The following is a 26524-nucleotide window of genomic DNA, read 5'->3' as shown; positions in this document are numbered from 1 at the left end:
ATTTTATTAACAATTAACTGTTTTGGTCACTTGATTTATCAAAATCTTTATTGTGGAGAAATGTTTGAAATGTCCACAATAGTCAGAAGTGTTCAAAACAATCAGATGGGTTCACTTCTACAATCAAAAAGTTTTCTGAAATTTTAAGGTGTTCCATCGAAGTTACTATTGTCCTAGATATCGTTTTGTATAGATTTTAATTCATCCAGATATGGTTTTGAAAATTTAGGAGATGAAGTTTCTCCACTTTTCCATTCAACTAATCTCATACATTTTCAACGTCATCACGCAAATATTTTGAAATTTTACAATCTTTGGAGTGACACAAAAAATGTATCAACACTTAACTTAAATAAAGCTGTAGTAATAATAAGCAAGCATGTTATCTGCCATGGTGATATTGTTGTTATGTATTAAATAACATTCTACTTCTTCTTTCATGTCACCTTGCTTCACATTTTTCGTTTACAATACCAATGTGGTTCTCCTAGAGCTGGAAGGAACTAGTTTTTAGCATAAATACACTACAATTTATGTTGGCTAATAGTTAATAATTCGAATGTTGAAACTTATTCTTCAAATCTTGACATTAATAGAAAGACATTTAATAGAATTCATAAATTTTATGTCTCAAAAAATAGAGATGGAAACATTGGGTTGGCTCAAACATGTCATCACTATTGCAGGAACTATTTTATTACATCACTAATCTTTCTAGTTTCAATCTGACCTTATTCTATAATTCAATAAATTCTTTGATTGTGTCAAAATCCTTGCATTTATTTACACAATTTTTTACAAAGTTTGCACATTGCAGAGAGTATTGTATTGATTTCTCTATATAAGAATTAGACCTATGTTTTGTTGATTCCTCATTTCAACATCGACATATTGGCTATCGATAAAGTTGTCATTTTTGTGCTTATAGATTTATTAAATTGTTACCCCAGTTGAATGTCCGATGGGAATAACGAGTAAGACAACGAAGCTGATTGATCACTACCTTGTATTCCAATTGGACGTGCTGGTTTTATTTCCCAATAATTTTATTATCGTTGGTTTTGACTATAGAAGCTAATGTAAAAATTAAGTATAAAGAAGAGAAAAGCAATATGGTATTCAATTTTATTATGTTTTGTTACGCAAAGGGTGTACATTGTTACGTTTCTAAAAAGTTTGATGAATGCTGTTTGTGACTTTTCTGTAACTGCAAAGAACTAAATATCATCATCGTGGAAGATATCGCTCCTTAAAGGCCACATTAACTAAAACCCATTGATTATAATGCTGGGTCTAAAAGTTAGCATTACTGTTCAAATTTGTTTTAAGTAACTTGTGAATAATTTCAAGGGAGACTGAGTCTTGGAAACATGTAGAGTGGTATAAATTTTCCATTGCATTAATAATACTTGTCAATTCATTCAAGATTTTTTGTATTAAGCAATTTCATGAAGATTCGTGATTTTGATTCCAATTAACAGGATGTTTTAAGTGATTTTTCTTTGCAAAGGATTTTGCAAAAACGATAATCAAACACCAAGCTTATTTAATAGATATCTTATTAATTATGTATAGCACAGTTTTCTTTTCTATTTCACAACAACTTCGAATAATTGCAGGCAAGGTTGCATCGTTGCACTAAAGATGTTTTTTTGTTGTAGGTGTATGTTACCTTGTACATACGCGACATACCTTGGCTGTCGAAAGTATTTATTGATATAGTTCACAATTGATAGAGAGTCCCAATTTTACTAAAACACCAAAATAACTGGTAAACAATGTACTCGATTATGAAGATCTCAAAATGTCCATCTTAATCGAAAGTTTGGGTCTGAATACTGATGTCGAAATGCCTGACTCAAAAAACTTTGGTTTAAAATAACTTAATCAAACACATCGAATTATCTCAAGAATTAATTGTCCATTTTTAGTAATTAACATTTCGATCAAAAATATGATTCACAATGAATCATCATAATCCTTTAGCCCGTATCGTCCATTGCTGAACATAAGCGTCCATACTCGTATTTTTTATCCATCTTGCGTACTTTTTTGAAAAAAGATCTAAATACTTTAAAATTCTTCTGTACACTTGAAACAGAATATTCCAACATCTTCATCTATGAAGAAATCTGAAAGCCCTGAATGAAATAAAAGCGGGAAAAGCACCTTCCTGGCTCTTATGCCATTTATGTTGAATTTCTGAAGCATAGTGGCAGATTTACTAAGACTTGCAAAGTTCTTCTCGGACATCCTTCGTGCTGGATATGTCCCATCAACTTAGGTGGCAAAAGTTGTCGTCATTCCAGAACCAGGGAAAGTGCCCAATTCTAAGAATGGTCTACAAACTTTTTGAAAGACTGCTATATGACAGAATTGCCCTAACCATACTACAATCAGCAGGATAACTATGTGGATACAGGCTTTCAAAAGCAAGTAAAATCATCTACTTTTCACTGACTTATCATCTTGTATGACAAGGGCTAATATATAAATTAATGCGAGTTATGAAGAAAGATTATCAATGCTATCTAACAGATGCTTCCAAATCATCATGGGTGATTCATGGGTGACAAGACTAATAGCCAAATGAAACTGAACAATGGAATTCCACAAGGGTGATCGGTACTGTCCTCTCATCCAAACAAAAAGTACAAAAGTTAATTACTTATCCAGCAGCGAATATCATACACACATAATCATCAAAACTAACTGCTATAGAATTATGTTCAGCGATCTCTGAACCATTAAATCTCTTCCAGCAATAATACAAAAATAGTATTTCTTCTTGATAACTTCATTAAAGTTAATTTAACAGACTCGTTGATCATTTAATAATTGTTGTTGATGTTGAAGTTGTATTATTAACGATTAACGTATTATATGGCAATCTTGATGAAAATCAAAGTTGCCAAATCTTCTTTCTAAGTAAGTCATCGTTATGTTGTAAGGTCAAATAATAAATAAACAACTTTTATTATAAGAAAATTTTAGAATCAAAAAAAAACTAAATTATATTATCCTTGGGTTTGATTACTTTATAATTTTCTAAAACAATCATTTTATTATGATGATGGATAAGATGGTTATAATACGGGATAGGGGTTATTTTTAAATTCTTTATCAACTATTACCAATTTCTTAGTAACTTATTACTGACGTCTCCGCTAAAAGGATTTTTTTTTCAATTATTGTCTTAAATTAAGTAATTGTAGAAAAGAAATATTGAAACTCTTTGTATGCTAATTAGACGCGTACCTTAATAAATCCCGCTGTAATTGGTGCTTTCACAGTGATTTTACAATTACGCTTCGAGGAAGTGAATGGATGAATGATTTAAATTGATGGAACAGCTCATTTTAAGTGATATTTATAGTAATTATTATTATAATAATGTTTAAAGTATAACATTGTTAAATCAAAAAAAATTGGTTTACGATCGTTATTATTACCATGTGGTAGGTAAATTCCTTGGCGTTTATTTATGTATTAACGCTTCACTTCTGGGCGCATTAACTAGAGAACGATAATATCTGAAATAGATACTTGTTACGACGTTTACTGCGTCATGCTGGTAGGTCTCTAACGTATGTCTTGGTTTGTCCGCCTGGATGAGTTAAACGTCGTTAAATGAAACTTCACAGTTTATGGGTTTACATAAAAGAATCTTCCTTAGTTTGCGGTCAACTTAAATACTATAAAACCACAAAAAAATTTAATAGTTAATTTTTTTAATTTTGAATAAGAATTTTTAAAATTTCGATAATCTTTTTATATTTTTAATTTTTTTTACTCTCCTGAAGTTAAACTCTTGGCTCACATTCATAAAACGTTGCCCGATTTATTTATGGCGTGCCATCCGCAGGGTAATTTACGGGTCATAGGAGGACACCGAAGAACTTCTCTCTTCTTCTTCGAGTCCGTCCGAGAACTCTTCTGTCGTCATCGAACGAAAGAGGAAAGATACAAAACACAACTCTTGCAGCTCTGCTATCTTAAGTGTGTATTGGCCGAGTCCATACTTGGAGCGCCTCTCTCGCTTTTCTTCTGGTTTCTTTTTGCCTGTTCGCTTCGCTTCTTCGTTGGCTCTGCGATTCCTCTCCGCGGGGCGCCTTGAAATAAAATTCCGCAGCGCCGCCGATAAAAAAAAATCCTCCCTATTATTTATCGCCGACGTTCGTTCGTTCTCTTTCTCTTCTCTTCGGGGCCCGACCCACCATTAAGAAAATTGTCCGTAATCGATACGCGTTGAGTTAAAATAGAAGGAAAGAAATGAGGAGGAGGGTGTAAGGAAGGGTTCGGTGCGAGCTTTGACCTTTTGGCACCACCTCACGTTCGATACTTTCAATGTTCGTTTACTTTTCCTTTAAGCTTTTCTGTAGGCTCGAATATTCTTTTTTTTTTGTATTTTTCGTCCATATGGTAAGTGGATGAGGAAAAGAGAAATTTTCTGCAAAACATTCAATTCCTGTAGTAGACCACTTACGAGATTTGTGCTTACATATTCGTGATGTGAATTATTCATGAGGTATTCATGTTTTATCATTGCATTCTGGTCTCCCCAATAAGAAATTTAAAATAAAAAATGTAAAGTAAAAGGAATAACTTTATTTTTTAACAAGCCAATTTAATTTTTTGATAAACGTATTGATTTTGGGGTAATTTGTGTGATAATTTATTTTTTCTTGTTTCAGACACCCTTTATTTCCATTATTAGCGTTAATTTTTGAAAAATGTGAGTTGGCAACATGTACACCAAGGGAGCCTGGAGTGGCGGGAGGAGATGTGTGTTCGTCAGAGTCATTCAACGAGGACATTGCAGTGTTTTCGAAACAGGTCAGACAAAATCTCACATACACTAAAAAAATACTTGCTCACCCATCACAGTAAAAATACCAGTTTTATCACTTTCCCGAAAACCGTATCGTAAAAAATAAAAAGAGAGGAGAGGCGTTTTACGCGCAATCTGTTGATTCCGGTCGCGTTTATTAAAATCACAATAACTATTTTATAGCCACCACCACGCACTATAGCCGTTATTTTTTTTTCGGGACGACTGTGACGCAATAAAGCCTCTAATTCGGATGAAATCATGAATTTATCTCCCTTTTAGCTTGTCAGGCGCTCGTAAAAAAACCGGGGACGCGAGGCAGTAGTAGTAAAAACGTAACACGGCGTAAAAACTGTTTTATTTTTTTTTACGAGCACTATATTTTTTTCCACGTAGAATTAACGTACATTTTCGTTAGTTAATCATATTAAAACGATATCAAAAAAATAGTAATAATAATAAACACGATAAGCACTAAAAACACAAAAAGGGAAAGTATAGAATTTAAAGATGATACATTGTTTTGGGAAAAATCACCAATTGGTATACATCATTTTAAAATAGCATTTTAATATACGCTATAAATCATTTCTTAGTTTTCATAAATAAAGCTCTAACGACTTTTTTAGTTTCAACACTTTTTTGTTAATAGCAATTTGACTTTTTTTCCAACAAAATTTATCATCCCTCTTTCTCTATTTATGAATTTCACTTAAGATCTAATATACAAAAATATAATTCCATAGAAACCAGAGTGTACCTACTTACTTTGTCTCACATAAAATGTAATAACATGTCAATATAATTTGACATTACATACAGTAAAACCTCGATATATCGGATCAATACGGGGAACGCAGTGTCCATTATAGCTCAATAGAATATACAACAAACTAGCGCTGAATAACAAATGAAACTAGACTAACACTAGCACTAGAACTAGAAACATTCCGTTTAGCCGCACCTCTCTTAAGATGGCTGGTAGGTGGCAGGTAGCGCTAGTTAGCATAAAATATCACTATGCAACATTTTTATTGAACTAAAATTAGAACTGACACTAGACCTAGAACTAGAAACTATCGGGTTTAGCCGTGCATCCTCAGACTTCAGAATGTCTAATTTTACACTAGCACTATCACTAGAACTAACACAAGACCTAGCACTAGAATCATTTGGGTTTAGCCGTCTTCAAAGACGTACGGCTAAACCCTAATGTTCCTAGTTCTAAGTCTAGTGTTAGTTCTAGTTTTGCACTATCACTAGAATTACTACAAGACCTAGAACTAGAATCATTTGGGTTTAGCCGTCTTTAAAGACGTACGACTAAACCCTAATGTTTCTAGTTCTAAGTCTAGTGTTAGTTCTAGTTTTGCACTATCACTAGAATTACCACAAGACCTAGAACTAGAATCATTTGGGATTAGCCGTCTTGAAAGACGTGCGGCTAAATCCGAATGTTTCTATATAAATCTTTTCTTGTTTAACATTAAAAATAAAAATTGTTTTTAATTAACATTATCCTCTTAAAAACGTTTAACGTTTAAAATAAACTATAAATCATTACTTAATCTTCATAAGTAAAGCCGAAATGATTTTTTTTTCACAATTAAATTAAATCCTCTGAAAGTTTTACATAAACAAGATTTTTGGCACTCGTTATAACGAATTAAAACGTATAAAAAGTCCAGTCACTTTCTTAACTTTACACTTTATTACTTTGAAACGCCCTTTATGAAGAACTATTCTTAATTTAAACGGAATTAACATAAATAAACCGAGTTTATTTACAAGTTTTACACCTGATTGATTTCTTATCGATTTTTTATTCGTTTTAAAGGAAATTGTGGAGTCGAGGAATCATTAATCGATTTCTATACGAAAGAGAGCAATAAACCCGAAAACAAAAGGAAAAAATTAATTTTAACGGCGACCATCGAAGTTAAGTACTCTTTCACGTGACTGTTTCAATTCCACTTCAATAATCGAAGTGAATCAATTGCTTCTCCAAACACTACATTATACAGGAGGTATTTTTTACCGAAATATAACGTTTACGTTTAAAAAGTAGCGTCCCTTCTTTTTGGTCTATTGTTAAGTTGCTTATATGTGTGATTTATTTACGTGGGGTACATGTAATTACAAAGTCAAAATCTGGGGTGTTGTATCTTTAGATCCAGGATTATGAGGGGGTGAGAATGAGAATTTGCAAATCAAATAGGGGGTTGGATATAAAATCAAAGTTTCGATTTATTTAAGTTTCTGAAAAGTATGCAAATATCTCAACGATAATTGGCATTAGTTTTCAAGCCCATAAATTGTGTAATCAGTGAGAAATCCTCCTCAATTGGGCGCAATTAACTTCAACGCGAAATAATTTACGCTACCAAGCATTAACGGTTCACTTAAATTTCGCAGATGTTTTCGCAGTTGATAGTTAAAAGAAAAATATATTCCTAGAATGTTAACGTTTCCCTCAATTCTAAGCTCGTTATCGTTTGAAAGTCTCCAGTACATTGTATTTAATCAATTTTCCGTTTTGTTGTGTGAATTTTTAAAAACTTACCTGGAAGTTTTAACATTCCCATTCATTTTTAACTTATTAAACTAAAGAAATTGTTTAAAGTTAACTATTTAAAACGGTATTTATTTATGAACAAACGTTTTATTTTTGCTTTATTATCTTTTTCCGATTGAAAATAAGAATTTAAAACAACATAATTAACCCGTGATTTATTATTTCTTTTATCATTTTTAATAAAGGGTCCATTTAAAAATCAAAAATTAAGAATTTAACATTTACCAATTTCAACCAAATCCTATCATGGTGATTTACAACTTCACTCTGAGATGGGATAAACTTTAGATACAGTGACATTTGTTTAATCACAAAATAGTACAATGTACAATGAGTTCTGCCTTGCCTTTTTTCATTTCTGAAATTGCATAATGATGTCTTTTCCAAATTCTGTTCCTTGACTGTTTCCTTGAGCCAAATGTGACATACTCTTGATCTTTAAATCCCTCTTCCGTTTTGTATTCCTTCTTTTTGTTATTTTTTCTACATCTTTATCATTTTCGTTCAATCCCTATGATTGCATCTTGCAAATCTTTTATACTTTCCAATCTACTAATCATTTCCAAAGGTAATTGAATGTCATTAGAGCCACGGTTGATTCAGTTCCAGACTTGAACTGAACGAATCTGAACCCATTAAACCAGTTCGTTCTGCATCCTGGATGTTAACATCTTCTTCACATGTTTGTTTGTATACAATAAAACGTTAGAATTGACTGTGACGTTGATTTTTATTTACTGACTTGAATTACAGGCCATTAAGATGATAACCCTAACTCTATAATTTTTTGCTACTAAAATTGAAAAAATTTTTGAGTTATTTTCGATTCTTTAATTTAACCTTTTCAAATAAACATGGATTACTATACATAGTAATCCATGTGAAAGTGGAGGTTCCAGGCTTTAGTTGAAGCTATAGATCAATTCTTAATCTTCATAAACATGGTTACAATGATTTTTTAAATTTCGCCAATTTTTTTTGCTTCTACTTGAATTGAATCAAATTTTAGGGTTCGTTTCTTCCGATTCTGTGACTTAACCTTCTTGAATAAACATCAACTGCTATATATGGTTTTAAAATAGAGATTTCAAGCTTTAATTTGGGTTATAAATCAATTCTTAATCTTCATAAACATGGTCACAATGATTTTTTGAATTTCGCAATTTTTTTTGCTTCTACTTAAATTAAATCAAATTTTAAGGTTCGTTTCTTCCGGTTCTATGACTTAAGCTTTTCGATTAAATATCAATTGCTATATATGGTTTTAAAATAGAGATTTCAAGCTTTAATTTAAGCTATAAATCAATTGTTAATCTTCATAAATATGGTCATAATGATTTTTTGAATTTAGCCATTTTTTTTGCTTCTACTGAAATTGAATCAAATTTTAGGGCTCGTTTCATCCGCTTCTATGACTTAACCTTCTCGAATAAACATCAACTGCTATATATGGTTTTGAAATAGAGATTTCAAGCTTTAATTTGGGTTATAAATCAATTCTTAATCTTCATAAATATGGTCACAATAATTTTTTGAATTTCGCCAATTTTTTTGCTTCTAATTAAATTGATTCAAATTTTAGGGTTCGTTTCTTCCAATTCTGTGACTTAACCTTTTCGAATAAACATCAATTGCTATATATGGTTTTAAAATAGAGATTTCAAGCTTCAATTTAAGCTATAATTCGATTCTTAATCTTCCAAAATAAGGTCATAATGATTTCTTGAATTTGTAAAATTTTTCATATCATTTTAATTGAACCTAATTTTTCAGTTTTTTTATTTCGAATCTTTAACTTAACCTCTTTACATAAATATGGATTAGTGTATATAGTTTTAAAATAGAGATTTCAATCTTTAATTTAAGCTATGAATTAATTCTTAATCTTTACAAACACGGTCACAATGATTTTTTTAATTTTTCAATTTTTTTTTGTTTTATCGCTTCCTTGTCTTAATTGCTGTAAATAATCATTTTTTAGTCTCCATAAATATCAATATAATTATATATACAATATAAAACAATATAATTAAGTCATGATTAAGTATTGTTGTATTTAGCCAAGAATTTCAACATAATATTAATTTGTCGTTTCGTGTTGTTACTCCTCCCAAAAATATTTTTTTTTGGTAGCTTAACACAAAGAAATATTATGTTTACATAACACCGTGTACCAAGGGGACACCAACATATGTTTCTATCAAAAATTATTACTGTTTATTATTTATATAGACATTTATGTGTACCGTGCCGTGTAATAATGTTGATAAGCTCGGACCCGTTCTACTAGTAGGTAGCCCGTTTTCTGATAAATTCTGATAACGTTTTTAATGCATTTCATTCTTTCCTCTTTTTTTGTCGTATCTCTTTCACTCGAAAAACTGACACAAGACTTTTTCATTCTTATTTGAACTGGTAGTATATAAATTCAATAAAAAGTTTGAAGAAAATTGGAAGCCCTATCAAATAAAGACGTAATAAGGAAAGAGAGGAAATAGCGTAGACGCATGTTAAACACGGTTCAATGTTTACACAGAAACACTGAATGCGTGTAAGACGGTCCTTATCTCCACACAACCGCACGGTATTTTACATGTGTTTTTGGTGGCTGATAGCCTAATCAAACTTATGATAACGCCTCGAGAGGTAGCGTCATTAATACCCCAATATGTAAACAATAAAGGAAAAAAAATACGTTTAGATATGAAATGAAAAGATTTTTTTGTGTTTAAAGAGATCTTTTTTAAATCTAAAAAATAATTGGATGGTGATGAGATTTTTTTATTAGATATTGTTTACATCAAAAATTCTTTATTACTCCCTTATCATCTCCGGGGTAGTAGTAACTATTTAAACGGTAGCCGGTAGGGTCTCTTATCGTTTTATTGCACTCCACGTGGTAAAGCCATTGTCAATATTTAAAAAAAAAACGATAAAAAACATATATAGTAGAGAACCCGGACGAAAACTTTCTTCGAACGAGGGTGGATATAAGATGTTAGGTGGGAAGAAGAAGAGTGTATTTTTGGAACGAAGGAAGTTATTTTTGGGAGAAGGGCAAAATTGGACTCAACACATGTGTACATATTTTAACTAAAATAAATTTAAAAAATTTAAAACGAAAAAAGTTGTTTTCAGTTTAAATCCCCTGGGTTTGATTGCGATTTTGAAGAGTCAACGAGCAATTAGGGCCCCAATCGGTACAAAGGTCCCATGCGGGGGACCTCAACAAAGAACTCGCAGCGGTGGATTAACTGGCCACCGTTGCTCATTTCAGCGATTTCTCGGGCTTGGACTCTGTGGGGTTTCCACTACGGTACGGCCCCATTGTCAAAACCCTGTTTTTTCTCTGTTCCAATCGCCGCGGGATCCCAACAACTTAAAATCCCTAAACGGAAAAGAAACAAAAAATCACTTTCTTAAAAAGTGATAACAAACTTGTTTATCTTAAAAAGAAAACCTTTTCTAAAAAGTTATTATGAACTTAAAGGTACATATTTTTTTAATTAGTTATAGTTTCCTCAACTTTAAAAACCCTAAATATTTGGGAGTAGTATATAAAGTCGTTGTCTTCAAAATCCTAGAATCAATGCATATTTTACCAATGAAACTACCTATGATTCCGTAGATGTATGAGGTACTCATCTATACATTAGTTACTAAAGCAGGAATATTGAATTTTTCCTAAGTGTGTCCTAAGTGTTTTTGAAGGAAGGATTTAAGACAAAAATATCTTTCAAAACATTGAGGTATAGTAAAATGTTTTTTAGTTCTACCAGGGAGGATTCTGAACAACTTAGTAAGCATGTATGTCTACAGCTAGAGTCTATAATATTTGTCTTGACATATTATCATATTCAGGAATTTTATTATTTTTCGTCAAACAAGAATGAAGTTATGTGCTTATTGTGGATGCTAAATGTGGTATTCAATATACACATTATACATGTATGTAAATAGTTTTTCCAGAAATAGTCGTGGATTATCCATAAGACCAATAAGTAGGTAACACCTTCTGAGATACAATTTAGCTAGGAGAACCTTTTCTATTACGAAGAGCAAAGATACATTGTGGAATTTCCTTGTGGTATATAGAGAACGGGTTTTCTTAGGAATACTGGTGATGATGAATGCCTTCCACTTTTGCTACAAATGCTGACTCGTTAGGTAGAAACTATTAATATTTCATATACATATAAGCATGAAAAACAACAGCTAGACTCCATAATATTTTTGTCTTCAGATATTGTCATAGCACTTCCTTGGGATAAATAGAGAAGAGCTCTTTTTGGGCATGCAGATGATAATGAATGCCATCCAGTTTTGCTGCATATGCTGACTCATTAGATAGAAGTTAATGCTATTGCTAATGTAAGCATGAATATCAGGTATCCTAAATACTTGTATTGAGATGTTGTCATATTTAGGAATTAAACTATTTCTTTGCCAAAAAAGAGTGAAGTACGTAAAAACCAGGAAATGTATGTTCAAAGTAGTTAGCATGGTTATTTTTTCGTAGATAACATCATTTTTTTATATAATCAGCTCATTTATTTTAGTAACTCTTGTATTAGTTTAATTGTAAGACTATTTCTTTAATCAGAATTCGGATTAATGTCTCCAATAATTGTGCTGTTGTCAACAACTCGTCAATTTAGCTAAACAGATTGATGTAAATCAAAAAAATATGTTGTGCCAATCATAATAATAAAGTGCATAGCATTATTTAAGGGGAAGCTGATTTTGGGAGGATTAAATTTTCCAAGTTGTAAATCGGGGTGACGAATCCGCCCTTGCTTTAAAGTTAATGGCAGCTTTGGATTTTATCCCCACAAACATGGAACAATAAAAATAAATCAATTTTTCTCGATCTTTCGAAAAACTACCCACTAAATAGTTCTACTGTACTTTCGGTCAGTTCTGTCGATACTCCTTTTAGATTTTATGATTAACTCCTCTAGGTTTCAAAGTACATATATTAAAATATAATAACATTTTTTCTTCCTTCTACTAGATAATAATATGTCGTTGTTATCTGATCATGTCGTAGGCGTTTCAAGCTCCACCGAAAAAAAGTCGTCGCCGAATCGAAAAAGGGGGGGCGTTTTCCCCGGGTTTTAGCCAAATTCCCGGTTACTGATTTATAATATCTATATTTACGTCAAATTGACGGTTACGGCCGTGCTCTGCCGTAAATCAGCCGGTTTGAGGCGTCTGCACCAGACACACACACACATACACATATACGACCAGGTATAAAGAGGAGAGAAGTAAAAGAAGGGACGGACGACCCCCGATGGTCCCCTCGTTCCCCTTTTTAACTCGGCAGCGGTATACGAAGAAGTAGACGAAGAAGAAACGGATGGCGGCCAAACTATAAGCGAGGAAGCGAGGAGGAGATCGTCTCTTTGTTTGGCTTTCGGTGGCTGGTCTAACATTGTTGTCGACCTGGAATTAAGAAAATCGTAAATCATTCCGCGTATAAGGGATATATTATAGAGCTATATGGGATGAGGTGATAACTAGAGATGATTTAAAGATATAAACAGAAAAAAACTGATTTTTGGGAAACTAGGAGAATAATTTTAGTGAAATTTTCTAGAAATCGATTTTTTTTATGATTTTTTAAATTTATTTAAAAAATATGACAAAAAGATGTGACACAGATAATAAATTGGCAAGAAGTTTTGAGTTATATAAAACTTTTATACCAACTCAAATTATATTTTAACAAGCTTAATACCTTCTCAAATAAATAACCCCCAACGCAAATTTAACAGGTTTTCGCAATAACACTCGGTTTATTTCTAGATTTCTAGAAACCATAACGAAAAATTCGTTTCGGTTTGAAAATCCTTCCATAGATCATTCCCAGAATTAGCAAAGAGAATTTTTTTCATACATATTGTGATTGAGAGATCCCAAAAAGCGGCACGAATTTTCTATCCCGACAATGTTCTCTCCTCCAGGGTCTCGACGGTAAACATCCTCTTCGGACAAAAGGAAAGAAGAAGAGAAGGGAGACCCTATTCACAACGGACGTTTTGGGTTTTTCGGCCCCCATCTGTGTGTGTACCTGCCTCCGGTGGTCGAAGAACGACGACGAAAAGAAGAGTAAAAGCGGCGTTGCCAATTCCCGTAAAATTAAAACCAACCACACCGAGTGCAAAAAATCGACGGATCTTAAATTTACGACGTTCGGTAGCCGGAATGAGGGGGCCCACTCTTTTATTGCTATTAGCGCCGTTAATTATTATTACTAATACGCGTTATCAAGCGATAAATTTATGCTCGTAAACGTTTTGGACGGATTAAAATTTATTGCCCGACGTAAAATTCTCCTGCTCTCTCGAGTGGGTACGTGCCGAAAACAACGATGAAAACTTGTTAAATTATAACACCTTTATACATTTTTTTTTATATTTAAAAGATGGTATTGGTGTAGTTTTTAAACGAATTTGAATTTTGCTATGAGAAAAGGGCGAACATATGTCGCCCTGCTTTCTATTCAATGGTAACGCTTAAAGCTCCCTTGTTGCTCAGCGGTGCGTGTTTGGGGCCCTTTGTAACCTGGGTTGGTTGCTCTTTTGGGTACCCCGTAGATTCTTTTTTCTCTCTTCTTCCACCAGTCGATTAACCGGGGTACATCCCTATCAAAACACCGCCCCATGTTGTGCGTTGAAATTCACAAACGAACTGTTTTTAAACGTTTAAGATGATTCAGATATTTTAAAGAAGCTATTTTAAGCTTTAATTTTATAGAAAAGTCATCTTTTCAAATAATTCAATAACGTGAACAAAACATAAAGTGTCTTAATAAATAAAGTGGTTATGATTCTTTTATTAAGATCATTTTTGTTAATTATATTTGATTTTTTATAGGTGATAATTGGACGTGGTGTTTGTAATAAAATCGCGGATATTATGTTAAATATTTACACCTATCATCAGTTTTTCTCTCGATTCCAATTCTAATTTACGATCTTGCAAATGACAGCATAAATGCTTCAAAGTTAATATTTATTACTTATATCCTACTTTAAGGCGTTTAATATGCATCACTAAAAACCTCATTAATATCGCATTAAAACCCACGCCTATTTTAATGGATTTTAATAAACTGATTAGCGTAGTTGTTTTTGACGATATGTTTTGTTGCGAATTTTGTGTTATTTTCGGATTTTATTGTTTCGAAAACAATGTATTCTCTTTGGGTTGTGGTGTTCGTTGCGAATCGTGGATCCCGCGGGGGCTAATTGGCGGTGATTTACGCCGTCACAGAACATTAGGCCTCCGTCGTGTCCCACCAAGTCTAAAAATGTCCCACAGCAGTCGGTCTTTACACTCTATGTCGCAACCGCACTTTAATTTCACTCTCAAAGCCAGAACACGATGTAGCAATAACAGAATCTCTTTCAAAATCATAAATCACAAAAATTATTACTACCTTAAAAAAATGTCAAGTATTTTTCACATTCCGCACATTCAGTTTTATAATAGATTTTTTTTGTAGGTGTGTTCACGTTGTTTTCACACCTAGATAATTTTATAAAAGAACTAGGAAAAAAAATTAGACCTACTCACCTAGTAGTAACAGTAAAAGGGGTCTTGATAAATTGCATTTTAAGTATTGTGTATGTTTCGAAAAGAGAAGAACGTGCTGAATCATTCTGAACGGCGCTGTTAAAGCGCGCGTTCTGACTCGTTTCTATTCTCGTCTTGGGGAAGCTCGTGATGTGAGTTTGAAGGATTCGAAGGCGGTGAATGAATAGATCTTAGATAGGTCAAGTAGACGTGTACGCGAAGCCGAAGACCGTGAACGCTCCCCGCGTGGCGTGATCTTTGAGATTTCTTCTTTTGTGAGTTTGTTTGACGTTGCCGGTTTAAAGCTGATGGTATCACCGAGATCTATCTCTCGAAAATTGATGTATCTTTAGAAAATGTATTAGGTTATGATGTATTTAGATCAAATTTCACTGAGATCATTATCCGCGAGATTATGAGTTGAATGAAAAATATGTAAGATATAAATTGACTTGTATAAACTTGACTTGTTTACCTTTAAAGTAACGTTCATTATAATCGAAAATAACCTATAAATTTAAGTATACTATCCAATCCAAACCAACCCAATATTACATTATGTGGGCACCGTGCATTAGACGTAGTAATTGTTTATCCACAAAAAGTAACTCAACCCTTTTAAAATTGATCAAACACAACTCAACTCTTTTGTTTTATTGAAGATATTCCCTTTATGGACATCGTAAGCATGGCTTAGTAATTGTTTGCTAACTAAAAGCTAACTCAATCCAACTCTTTTTATTGGTATTTGTTCATTAGTAAAAAATTAGCTTAGGTTGGGTTCTATTCTAACCTAACCCAACCTAAGGAGCTAATTGGTATTTGTTCATTATGTCAATTAGCTCCTTAGGTTGTCAAAAATATAGCTTAGGTTGGGTTAGGTTAGAATAGAACCCAACCTAATCTATTTTTTTGACTAATGAACAAATACCAATTAGCTCCTTAGGATGGAATCCAACCTCAGCTATTTTTTTGACTAATGAACAAATACCAATTAGCTCCTTAGGTTGGGTTAGGTTAGAATAGAACCCAACCTAAGCCGTTTGACCCTCTACAGGTACTGGAGACTTGGCACAGTAGGTGTTTGTCTAGCAGAAGCAATTCTAACCCAATCTTTTCCTTACTTATTTACTGATTAAAATAGAATTCAACCCAACTCAAGTCTTTATTTTATTGGGGATAAACCCTCTAGGGACACATCGTTGTTTGCCCATTAAAAGTAAACCTTTTTGTTGCTATTTGGAACCTAACTCAATCTAAGCTATCTTCTTGATGAGAACAACCCTCTACAGACACCGGAGACTTGGTGCAGTAGGTGTTTGCTTACTGGATCCAAATCCAACCCAACCTTTTTTTACATATTTACTTATTAAAACAGAATTCACCCATTTCTTTCGTTGGGTAAACCGTTTATGGTATCGTGCACATGGCATAGTCGTGATTTGAACACCACGAATGTGATAGAATCCAAACGATCTTCTTTATTGTTGGGAATAGAGCCGTAATATACTATGCATTCATAGTATTCAGAACTTTAGAATTCAATATTAATTTATATGGACATACTTATTCCCAAAAGATAGCCCAAATGGTTAGCTGCTCCACGACTCTCATTAATCTCATCAATGAACAGTAATAACTTTTGCAAGAAGCAACGCTATGTTGCTTTATGGTCTTTATATTTGATTGTCTATAGCTTGGTTTCATAAGTTTCTCTCATTCATACTGTATAAGCAAATTGAAAATACATTGGCATTATGCAATAGTATTGTTTTCAAGCTGGTTTTACTAAAGTCATTTGTGGCAAACATATGTAAATTATGTTCTACACCTAGCTGAATCACCAAACCGCAACCATGCCGTAATATTGGGTGAAAGAATGCCTTAAACGGGAAATGTTTGTCTCTGAAAAGGTCGCTGTTACAGTTTTGACTCCAGGTGGTCAATTTGTACTTTTGAAAGTTTTAGATTATGAACCAAATTAAATTCCTTTTAATAAAATAGTTGTCGTGAGGTGTCTTGAAATTAAGGAAAGTGTTCTTCCACATCTTGCACAGGCAAATGCACTTAAGATACATTTGAATCTGTAGTCTCGCTTGAATACGCTGTAATATTTATGAGACACAACTTCGTGATTTCCTTTTAATCATTTTGTTAAAGAAGTGGTAGAGGTTAGAATATGAGATGCAACATTTTTATCTTCATTGCTAAACAGATAATGAAGATACAATTAATATATATTCTTTGCGAAATCAGTCGTTGGATTTCATCGGCTTTTGGAGTAACCTCACAAATACTTAACAAACATTGTTGGGGCGATTTAGGCAAAAACGATGTTTACCCGTTTCCGTTAGTGCTCGTAACAAACACTAAATCATGAAGTCTACTAAGCACTATTGGGTTATCTTGCCATTTAGTAACGATTTATAGATTTTCTATTACTCTTATATCAGAGATTAGAACCAAAATTAAGCAACATAACTAAATCTAAATCTTATGTGTTAGAACATTTTGAAAGATGCATTTATGTTTGGGTTAATTTTTTTGGTAAGATTGAAATAACGATTTTTTTAAAAAGTAATTCATTTTAATAACTTTTTCAAGTAGTGAAAACTTGAAAAATATTTTCCGAGACGTAATTAAATTAACCGTCGGTTCGCGTCCGTTCGTGGACCGATTAGCCACTAAATTTTTAATTAGAGAAAGGCCGTAAAAGTTTTATAACTTTTTTACGATTATAACCTGTTAGTAGGCCGAGTTCTTGAAACGTAGAAAAAAAAATCGTTCTTCGTTGGGACCAAGCTTTTCGTGTTACGTCACATAAACGCGCGTGTTCTCTCCCGAAAAAGGGGGTCCTCATTTTTACGATCCCAAAAAGAAGATATCTTTCGAAACCGCGCACGCATCCCCCCAGATTATTTCCTATCGTTTTCTTTTTAAGTTGAGGCGCGTGAATCGGTTTTGTCTTCTCTCTACGGGTTTTAATTCACTCGTTTTACGACCCATTTTATATCGCCAGTTACTTTGTATGCAGATGTGTAGCTTTTTAAAAGCCCCCCATTGGAGAGGTAGTAAGTAGTAGCGATAGCGGACGGATTCGGTTATAAAAACGACGACGGGATCGTCCCAATACGTTTTTTTAATGTCGTCGTAACCGTTCGAGAAATCCGGGAACGTAGCCGTAATGGGATAAACAGAAATAAAACGACAACTTCAACGACCGACGTTTTGACGTTAAGAATCGAAAAGAAGAGATGTGTTATTCTAGGTCAGTTATTATATTATGGGTGGGAAAAAACTTTTTATTTTTTTTGTTGGAACCAAACTGTCAACGGATGCTATGGGTGTGAGGTAATGGCGACCCTTGTAGGCGAAATACCTATAATCATTGGAAATTGCCCGGACCGGGCACGTGGACGTGTTGGGGGCGGGGATCCATTGGGGGCCTCCGGGTAATTATACACTACCTACTACTATGGGGAGTTTTCAACGTATAACGAATATTATTATAAAACATGGTACATTACTAATTTGATACTACTGGTACTAAAATTTATTTAAGGCAGAAATAAAAAAAAACTTGTTTATTTGTGCTCCTTCATGTTATTGCGAACCTCAACGCATGTAATCTTTAATGTAAAAGCATGTCATAACAAGACGCGTTCACTTCTCGAATTTTTAATTAACGCAGAAAATGTGTGTAAATTTAAAACGTTTGCCGAGCGCGTAATAAACCAAAGGAGAAGAGGCACAAATTATTCCCGCTTTTTACATCGGGCATTAACAAAAGTCCCTTCTGGTCGTCTACCAAAGAAGAGAAACGTACCGCGCACAACTTTTTCGATGATGGCAAAACATAAAGAGGGCGATCTTTCAGCTTCGGATGTTTCAATTTTCCGGGCGGAGTGCAAAAACTGGTCCACCGCTACACTACCACCGAGAAGAGTCTTCTTTTACCACCGCCGCCGCCTTCTTCTTCGGCATACTCTTCTTCTTATTCTTTAAGAACGAAGCCCTGTAGTAGAATAAGAAGGGTATTCGTCGAGAACCCGAACTGACTTAATTAATGAATAAAGAAGCGGCGATTCTTCTTCTTCTCTTCGCCCATTTCCCCGGTGGCGGCGGGGCAAAAATGGTCAATTAAAGTGGCGGATTCCGGTCTCGGGACACGTTTTAATGGTACCGGGCAGAGGGTACCCGGCGCGTCGACAACAATGCGACAGAGCGACGGTAGAGCGCGCTGATGAATAATGCAGTCGCGTCTCAATCTTCGTTCAACTTCTCTCTCTCTCTCTTTCTACGGCGGCCGGTAAATAACGGCCGCGGTGTGCCGGGTAATTAAAAGGTGGCAATTAATGACGACAAGAACCGATTGGAACTCGGCCCGGCGTCTCATACTTTAGTTGTTTAACGCCGCCGACTACTTCGAGACCCCGTTCCAAGAACCGTACCGAAGAAGAAGGCGACACCAACCGCACCTTCTTCCACTACTACCACTACTATTTTCTACTACTACTTTTACTACCATCATCATCATCACCACCAATCGTTCAATCATCACTTTTTTACAGTTTTTGTTTTAATCTTAAAACTATTTGCGTTAACTTATTAAAACTAGTTTCCTTTCGTCGAATTATTATTATTTATTTGAAATTCATGTTGATTTTCCCTTCAAATCAATTATAGCGATAAAAATGTGATATAATCAGCAAATTCCAAATAAGTATGGTAATAATGTGATAAGGAATTGAAGTGTGTATGATTGTGGGGAGTAAGCAAATAGTAATAATTAAAAAAATGTTGGTTAACTATCATTTGATCTTTAATAAATATACGTGCCAATATGATATGGGTAAAATGAGACGTATTTTCGATATAAAAATTCTTTATTCAACTTAGATTGTTGTCATAACAATCAACATTTTGTATAAAAAAAAATTACCTTATAATGAAAAAAAAAATTTCTACTTATTGTGCGTAGAAAGTGAAATTAATATATTTGATAAAATTTAAGCTTGAATTAACCATATTGAATTGAGTGAATCTTTTTATTATGCTCGCCTGATACTTTTTCAAAATAGTCATGGAAAAAATCGATGTAGTTATGGAGTATGGGTGATTTCAGTGGAGCAAAAACTTTCATTCATGTCATTTACGAGTTCTGTATAAATTTCCCATTTGTGAACACCTAAAAAGTTGTTAATGACAAACTTGCCCTATTCCCTTTTTCTAGTCTGGAATAAATTTTCCATCAGCTTTCGAATATTTGGATCAATAAAAGTAAAACGAATTCGTGAATTAAATTTAGTTATAAAATTAAATGAAAATATAGTATTTATAGAATACATCTAGAATATGTAAATTTGATTTCATTGGCTTTTTTTTCCCGTAGATTGAATGTGGAAAGTGACGATCAAAAGTCTTAGACAGTTTATATTAGGACTTAAATATTCAGTCCTGTTCCTGATGATGTTTTTTATAACTAACATTTTGTATTTGCTTGATCTAGAAGATGGAAAAAATCTTCTTACAATGAAATACTCCCTAAGATCATAACTAACTTTATTAAAACCTATCTTAGCCTTGTTGTCAACAACTTTCGAATTCTGACAAAATTGACAAAACTTTATACGAAGTACATTAAATCTGCTTCCAAGTTTTATACGAACCCAAATCATTTTTACTATCGTTTTTTGTATCTTTCATCAGTAGAAATATTGCTTAGCAATATCTGAATATGTTGCTTCATAAACTTCATATTACTTCATATCCACCACTCAAATAAAGAAATCCAAAGAAAGGCAATACGAATCAAAATTCGGTTAAATAGTTTATTGCTTCTGAAACACTTTACAACTTAATTCAAAGTATATAAGAGTCTCTCATTTGAACTGATTAGGATATCTTTTTTTTAATTGTAATTAAATATAAGGTTCTCTCATTTGAACTGATTAGGATATCTTTTTCCTTTGTTAAAGCTTTCTTAAGCAGGTTTTACATCTAATTCAGCTATGTCCTCGTAATTTACATATTTGTGCATTAAATATCTCCTTATTGCTTCTGAAATCAGTAATATCTATTCTGTTGATATCTGCAGAAATATTTTTATATCATTCCAAACATCTTGTTTTAGATGACTTTTTGATGCTTAAAATTAAGCGCATACAATATTTTTTTGTCTTCTAAATATAAATCTTTTCAAAGCCTTGGAATATTACCCAAAATTTAAATATAATTTTTATTTAATATTTGCGATTATGGAGGATGTCAAGGTCATTTTACAATATGAAAGAAACAGGAAGTGGAAAAAAAGGGATGAAAAGTTTGAAAAGTCATTTACAAACATTTCCGGGAGTAGAATGACCTCAAAAATGTCATTAATATAAATGTAATTAAGCAACAATCATGCTAAGTAAGTTCAGTACAAAAACCAGTAACTGAGATAATTTGATATCTATCTCTTAGAAAAAAAACTGCGTTCTTGCTAAAATTTTATTAGAAGATTCCAATATTGCAGAATAACATGAGTTAAGAAGGATAAAATGTGTATTACATGCCCAATAACTAAGTTGTACGAAAGGATTGTCTGAGATGATCTTCTTTCTAACAGATTGAAATGCAAAGATTTTATTTAAATTCGCTCCTAGCGCCCATTGTTCTCAAATATACATAACCACATTAAAACTGGAGTCATCAGTGGCTGAAGAAGATCCATGATTGGCAACAAGAATTTATATGGAAAGACATGAAGAAAAATAAGCATGCATATAAGTGAGTGTAGAACACTTCTATAACGCACCAGCTATATTTAGTGCAGCAGATCATTTAGATAACTCGCATGGTACCAGGTCTAGCATGAACTATACAAGGAATACCGGTAATATTTCATTATGGTCTTCAAATCATTTATGAACACAACAAATCGTACCTGTTTATGCATTATTCTGACGAGTGGAATTAGTATATGGTCAAGAATATCGATATATTTCTTATAATCATGCAAGTAATTGGAATATACCAAAATCAAGTGGTAAAGGAGTTATTTATATTAGGCACTCCTCAGGACACATTAGCTTCTGCTTGAACATCGCATTAAGGATATCTTAACGCTCCATTAACGAGTTATGAATTTAAAAAAAACTTAAGAACTCCTCAATAAATGGCTATGAACACGACGATTATTATCTTTCGCTGGGGAAATTGTGCTCGCCCCAATAATTTTAGATTTAAAATAAGTGGGGTGGCCTATACTCAACGTTTTCGTATTTTTCAACTTAAGAATTTTATTTCCATTATTTTACATAAACTTCGTTTAATTTTGGAGATAATTTACCAAAATTAATATCCTTTAACTATCTCTTGATCTTCTTAATAAAAAAGAACTGGTGTGATATGCAAATGTTATCTCTTGAAGTGTTAATTTCCTTTATATTAATATTAAAATCGCTGTATTTATGTCAATATGAATATAATATTGTAATGTTATAATGTTTCCATTCGGATCATTTAGAAATCAAACGAACTCGTTGCTAATCCGTATTTATAAATACCAACCAATTTAGGCGGCTTATATTTAAACACTAAATTACGCTCATTTCTCACATATGAAATATGCGTAATTTTCGCCGCGAATATGTGTATCAATTTGCAGTCTAGTTAATTAATAACTTCTCTAATGAGATAACCGCAAGGAATCATTAACGCCAAAACCGCATTAAGGTTGTTTAGCAATTAAAACTTGCAAGTAATTATAAACTTATGTAACTAAATAGAGTTTCTTCCGAAAAAGGATTTTTTTAAAGAATATTTCGTTTGTGGTCCGATTCTTATTCACACGTTTGAATATTTGCTTACACGACAGCTTTCTCGTTTTGCGATTAATTCTCTTGGTGATCAGTAATCGTCGTCTTCTTCTCTCTGGATAGCACTTTGCATCGAAAACGCATTAAGAGGGACACAACTTCGACGTGTTTGCTGATGGTCGCCCAATTGGTCTTATCTTCGATTAGTAAAAGAAGACATCCCTCTCTCTCTCACACTTTCTTATAACGAATGAAAAATTTGTATGGGATATTTTTTATTAATTACTAGATTAGATTATTTTAATAGCTGTTAAAAAAAATACTCCATAAAAACTTGTTATATAAGCATATTTAATTTTATTTTATTTTTTAGATACGACAAGAAAAACCTTACTACATAGCAGATCCAGAAGTAGATTCATTAGTAAGTAAACTTTTTTTATTTCAATGTTCTAATATAATATTTAAAATAATTTTAAAAAAATATTCAATTTCCTCCTCTTCCTTTTCAAAACACTTTAAATCACCATAAAGAGTTAAAATTTAATTACCATTCCCGTTTTCGTCCCCCCGATTTCATATCAGCACCCTCCTCACCCCTTTTATTTTATGGGGGGTGGGTTGGGTACGGCTGATTGAAGTTGCGGGTGTAATGCGCACCTAATGGACCCCCCGGGAGCATAAATCAAACGGCCGGATATCGTGGAGCATCGATCGGGGGGACTCGACGAATCCGGGGGGGGTTTATTGAGGATGGGGCGGTGAAGGGGGGCGGGTCGCACGGTAGCGTCCCGTCTTCTCTTCCCCGTGATGGTAAATTAAAAGGTGGCCCGCGCACAGGCCATCGTCCCTCGGCATCTTCTTCTTCTTCTTTTCCTCTTCAAGATATTAATCTCGCTGCCTGTATAATTAAAATTGTTAATGGCGTTTGTGGTGAACGTATTTAGAGGCTCTTGGACGAGGTGGTATTAGCATATGATAATGTTAACGTTCTCTTCGGTTCAAGAGGAAAAGACGAGAAGAAGAATGAGGATAAGGATGAGAATGACTTTCGGCTACCTGATGAGCATGATTGAAAAAAATTTTGTTTTCTTTGAAATTCATAAATTCTTTCAAGACGTTATCTTTTAAAGCAGGGAATAAAGGATTATAAAAACGGTTTTTAAAGAAAATACTTTTTGTGACCTGTTGGTTTTTAAGAAAACAAGATTTTGGGTTTCGTTGAAAACTTTGAAATCGCCTCCGGTGTTTAATAAATCCCATTATTCGCGGGGGGCGGCGGCTCGGCGTAATGAATTTTATTTCGGGGCCGAGGCCGACTGGGCGTCGACTTCATTTAAAATTTTATTAAAAATCGCGCGAAACCCGGCCGACTCTGAGGCACCGGCTTTTTGAGGTCGGGTTTCAATTTCATAGCGCGCCAGGTGCCGCCACCGTCGCTCCACGTTTTATTTCTACACGTTTTTACATTTTTTTCATTAGGTAATTTATTTTGCTTTTGCTAGTATGCAAATTTCTCGATTACAAAATATATATAACAAAAATGGTAATCAAATTAAGTCAAAAACTTGACACAAATATAATATACAGGGTGTATCAAGTATGAGTAGAAAAAATTTGAAGGGTTATAGGTCCCTTTTTGTGAATAAAAATTTTTTATAATACAATGTCCCATTCTTTGCCATTCTTAAGATATGATAGGATAAAGTTAAGGGTTTGAAAGTTTGAGTACTGCTGTACAAAGAATTATACTTAGCAGGCTTTGCTTATGTATAGAGGTTGTTTACTTTATACGAATAAATTTATCACTTCTGTCTTATCACTCTTTAATGTGAAAATTTACAAAAATTTTCGTTTTAATAATTAAGCTTGCTTATTGTATTAAAAACAACAAAATTAGAAACAAATTGCAAAGCAAAGCCTGCTTAGTATAATTCATCAACCAGTAGTACTCAAACTTGCGAACCCTTAACTTTATCGTATCATATCTTAAGAATGATAAAAACTTGATACACCCTGTATATTTTTAATTTTCTCATTTTTCTTCAAGTTGTGTTAACTTATTCCTATTACTTTTCAAAAATGTTTTTGATTGATTTGAGATATACTAGAAATAATTTTTTAATTTTTTTAAACCTTATTTATTATTTCTCCTTATACATTGACTTTTATGTATTATAACTTGTAGTTTTGTTTATCCAAACGATCGATTTCGGAAGGATAGTAGCTGCAACCCTGGGTTCGACGGGGATGTTTGCGTTTGGAACCCTGTCGGGTTCCGATAAAGGGCGTTCAAAAATCGCGGTATTCCAGGGCACGTCTGTTTGCTAAGAGACCTCGACGAAGGGGGCCCTCGTGGCCTCGCATTTAGTAACTGATACCCGGAGTACACCGCGATAACTTTGTGTACTTAAACTGCGCCCCTCAAAACCTTAAGACGCCGCCCCCATTTTTCTTCATTTAAACTCCAAGTGTAGCTTTAAATTGTAATTTTGATTGTTTTTCTTCTTTTTAAGCACTCACCACATTCTTTTCTGTTTCTGTTTCAGATGGTCCAGGCGATCCAGGTGCTGCGGTTTCATCTCCTCGAGCTTGAAAAGGTAAGTCGTCTTTTAGAGGACGGTGGTGGAGCCCCCCTTTGCGCCCGTCCGTCCGTCTTCATTTTGCATACCGACCATTTAAATTGCTAAATCGGCCGCCGTATCTGGCGATCTTCGGCCTTCGGCGTTCGCTCTCTCTCCGGACATTGTAATCGGGCCGACGGAGAATGCCCGTTCCTAACCGGTTATCGCGGTTGGGCACCAGCCTCTGGTGGTACACAACCGCGACCGAAGCCACATCTGTTTCACTAAAAAAAGGGGGCCCTGCCATAGGCGGACTGGTTATCTAATCTATACGACGTTTGCTTGCTTTTTACGCGAGAAGGTGTGGTATAGATACTGGATTATTTAACTTTTATTAGAGTGTACATTTATCTATTATGGAGGGTTGATGATTAAAACAGATTTCTGTTTTTGCATAATTTATATAAAAAATTACTCTCAAGGTTAAAATAGTGATCGTAAAGCATTAAAGCTTGAGTTCAATATACAATTTTCAAGTGGTTCCTTTCAGGCATCGCTGTAAAAAAAAAATAAAAATAACAAGTTATCGTTTTTTTACTGAGTATAGGTCAGTTCTAATTTCGTAAGTAGCCATCGAAACACTCAACGAAATAGCCTACGACCTACTAATGGTCTACGTAGAAACGCTTTTTACTAGAATAGATAAAAAGGAAATTAGCCGGAGCTTTTCTATAATTAAAATTCGGGTTCCCGGCGACAGAATGATAAATGGTGCACAGTCGGGGTTGAATCTATTGTCTTCCCGAAGGGCGCAATTTACAAAAACGTAGTAGTGCGTGTGTGCATTGGAGGAATTTGGAATTTTCGGATGGTCTTTTTCTCGTCGTCCGTTGGCCGCGCAGCTCCTTATGCTAATGAGAGGCCGTCGCCGTTTCTCGTATAATATGTAAATTATTCCGAAAGTTCCGAGGGCCATTGTTGGGCCTCTGATCGATATAAAAAAGGAGCGAGCCCCGCCTCGGACTTTTTGGTTTTCTTTCCGCGCTCCATGTCCCTTTTTGCTCACTTCTTCTTCTTCGGCCGTGAGATCTTCTCCGCTCATCTCCAATGCCGATTTACTTTCGTTCTCAGATCACAACAACTCATGAAACAGCTGGAAGATCAATTG

General features: G+C 33.9%; 1 protein-coding gene across 5 annotated transcripts in view; it reads left to right on the top strand.

Annotated features, from left to right (window-relative positions):
* Nucleotides 1-26524, top strand: part of LOC111418807 (Meis homeobox homothorax) — a 119377-nt gene that overhangs the window by 7570 nt on the left and 85283 nt on the right. For all 5 annotated transcript variants that reach the window (XM_071198135.1, XM_071198136.1, XM_071198134.1 and 2 more), the window contains exons 3-5: nucleotides 4695-4836; nucleotides 23166-23216; nucleotides 25342-25392. In XM_071198135.1, the coding sequence (XP_071054236.1) occupies nucleotides 4695-4836; nucleotides 23166-23216; nucleotides 25342-25392 (244 nt within the window). The remainder of the gene's footprint in view (nucleotides 1-4694; nucleotides 4837-23165; nucleotides 23217-25341; nucleotides 25393-26524) is intronic.

Source organism: Onthophagus taurus, chromosome 7, assembly GCF_036711975.1.
Source record: "Onthophagus taurus isolate NC chromosome 7, IU_Otau_3.0, whole genome shotgun sequence".
Lineage (NCBI taxonomy): Eukaryota > Metazoa > Arthropoda > Insecta > Coleoptera > Scarabaeidae > Onthophagus > Onthophagus taurus.
The sequence above is the reverse complement of the archived record's forward strand: the minus strand, read 5'-3'. Positions and strand labels throughout refer to the sequence as shown.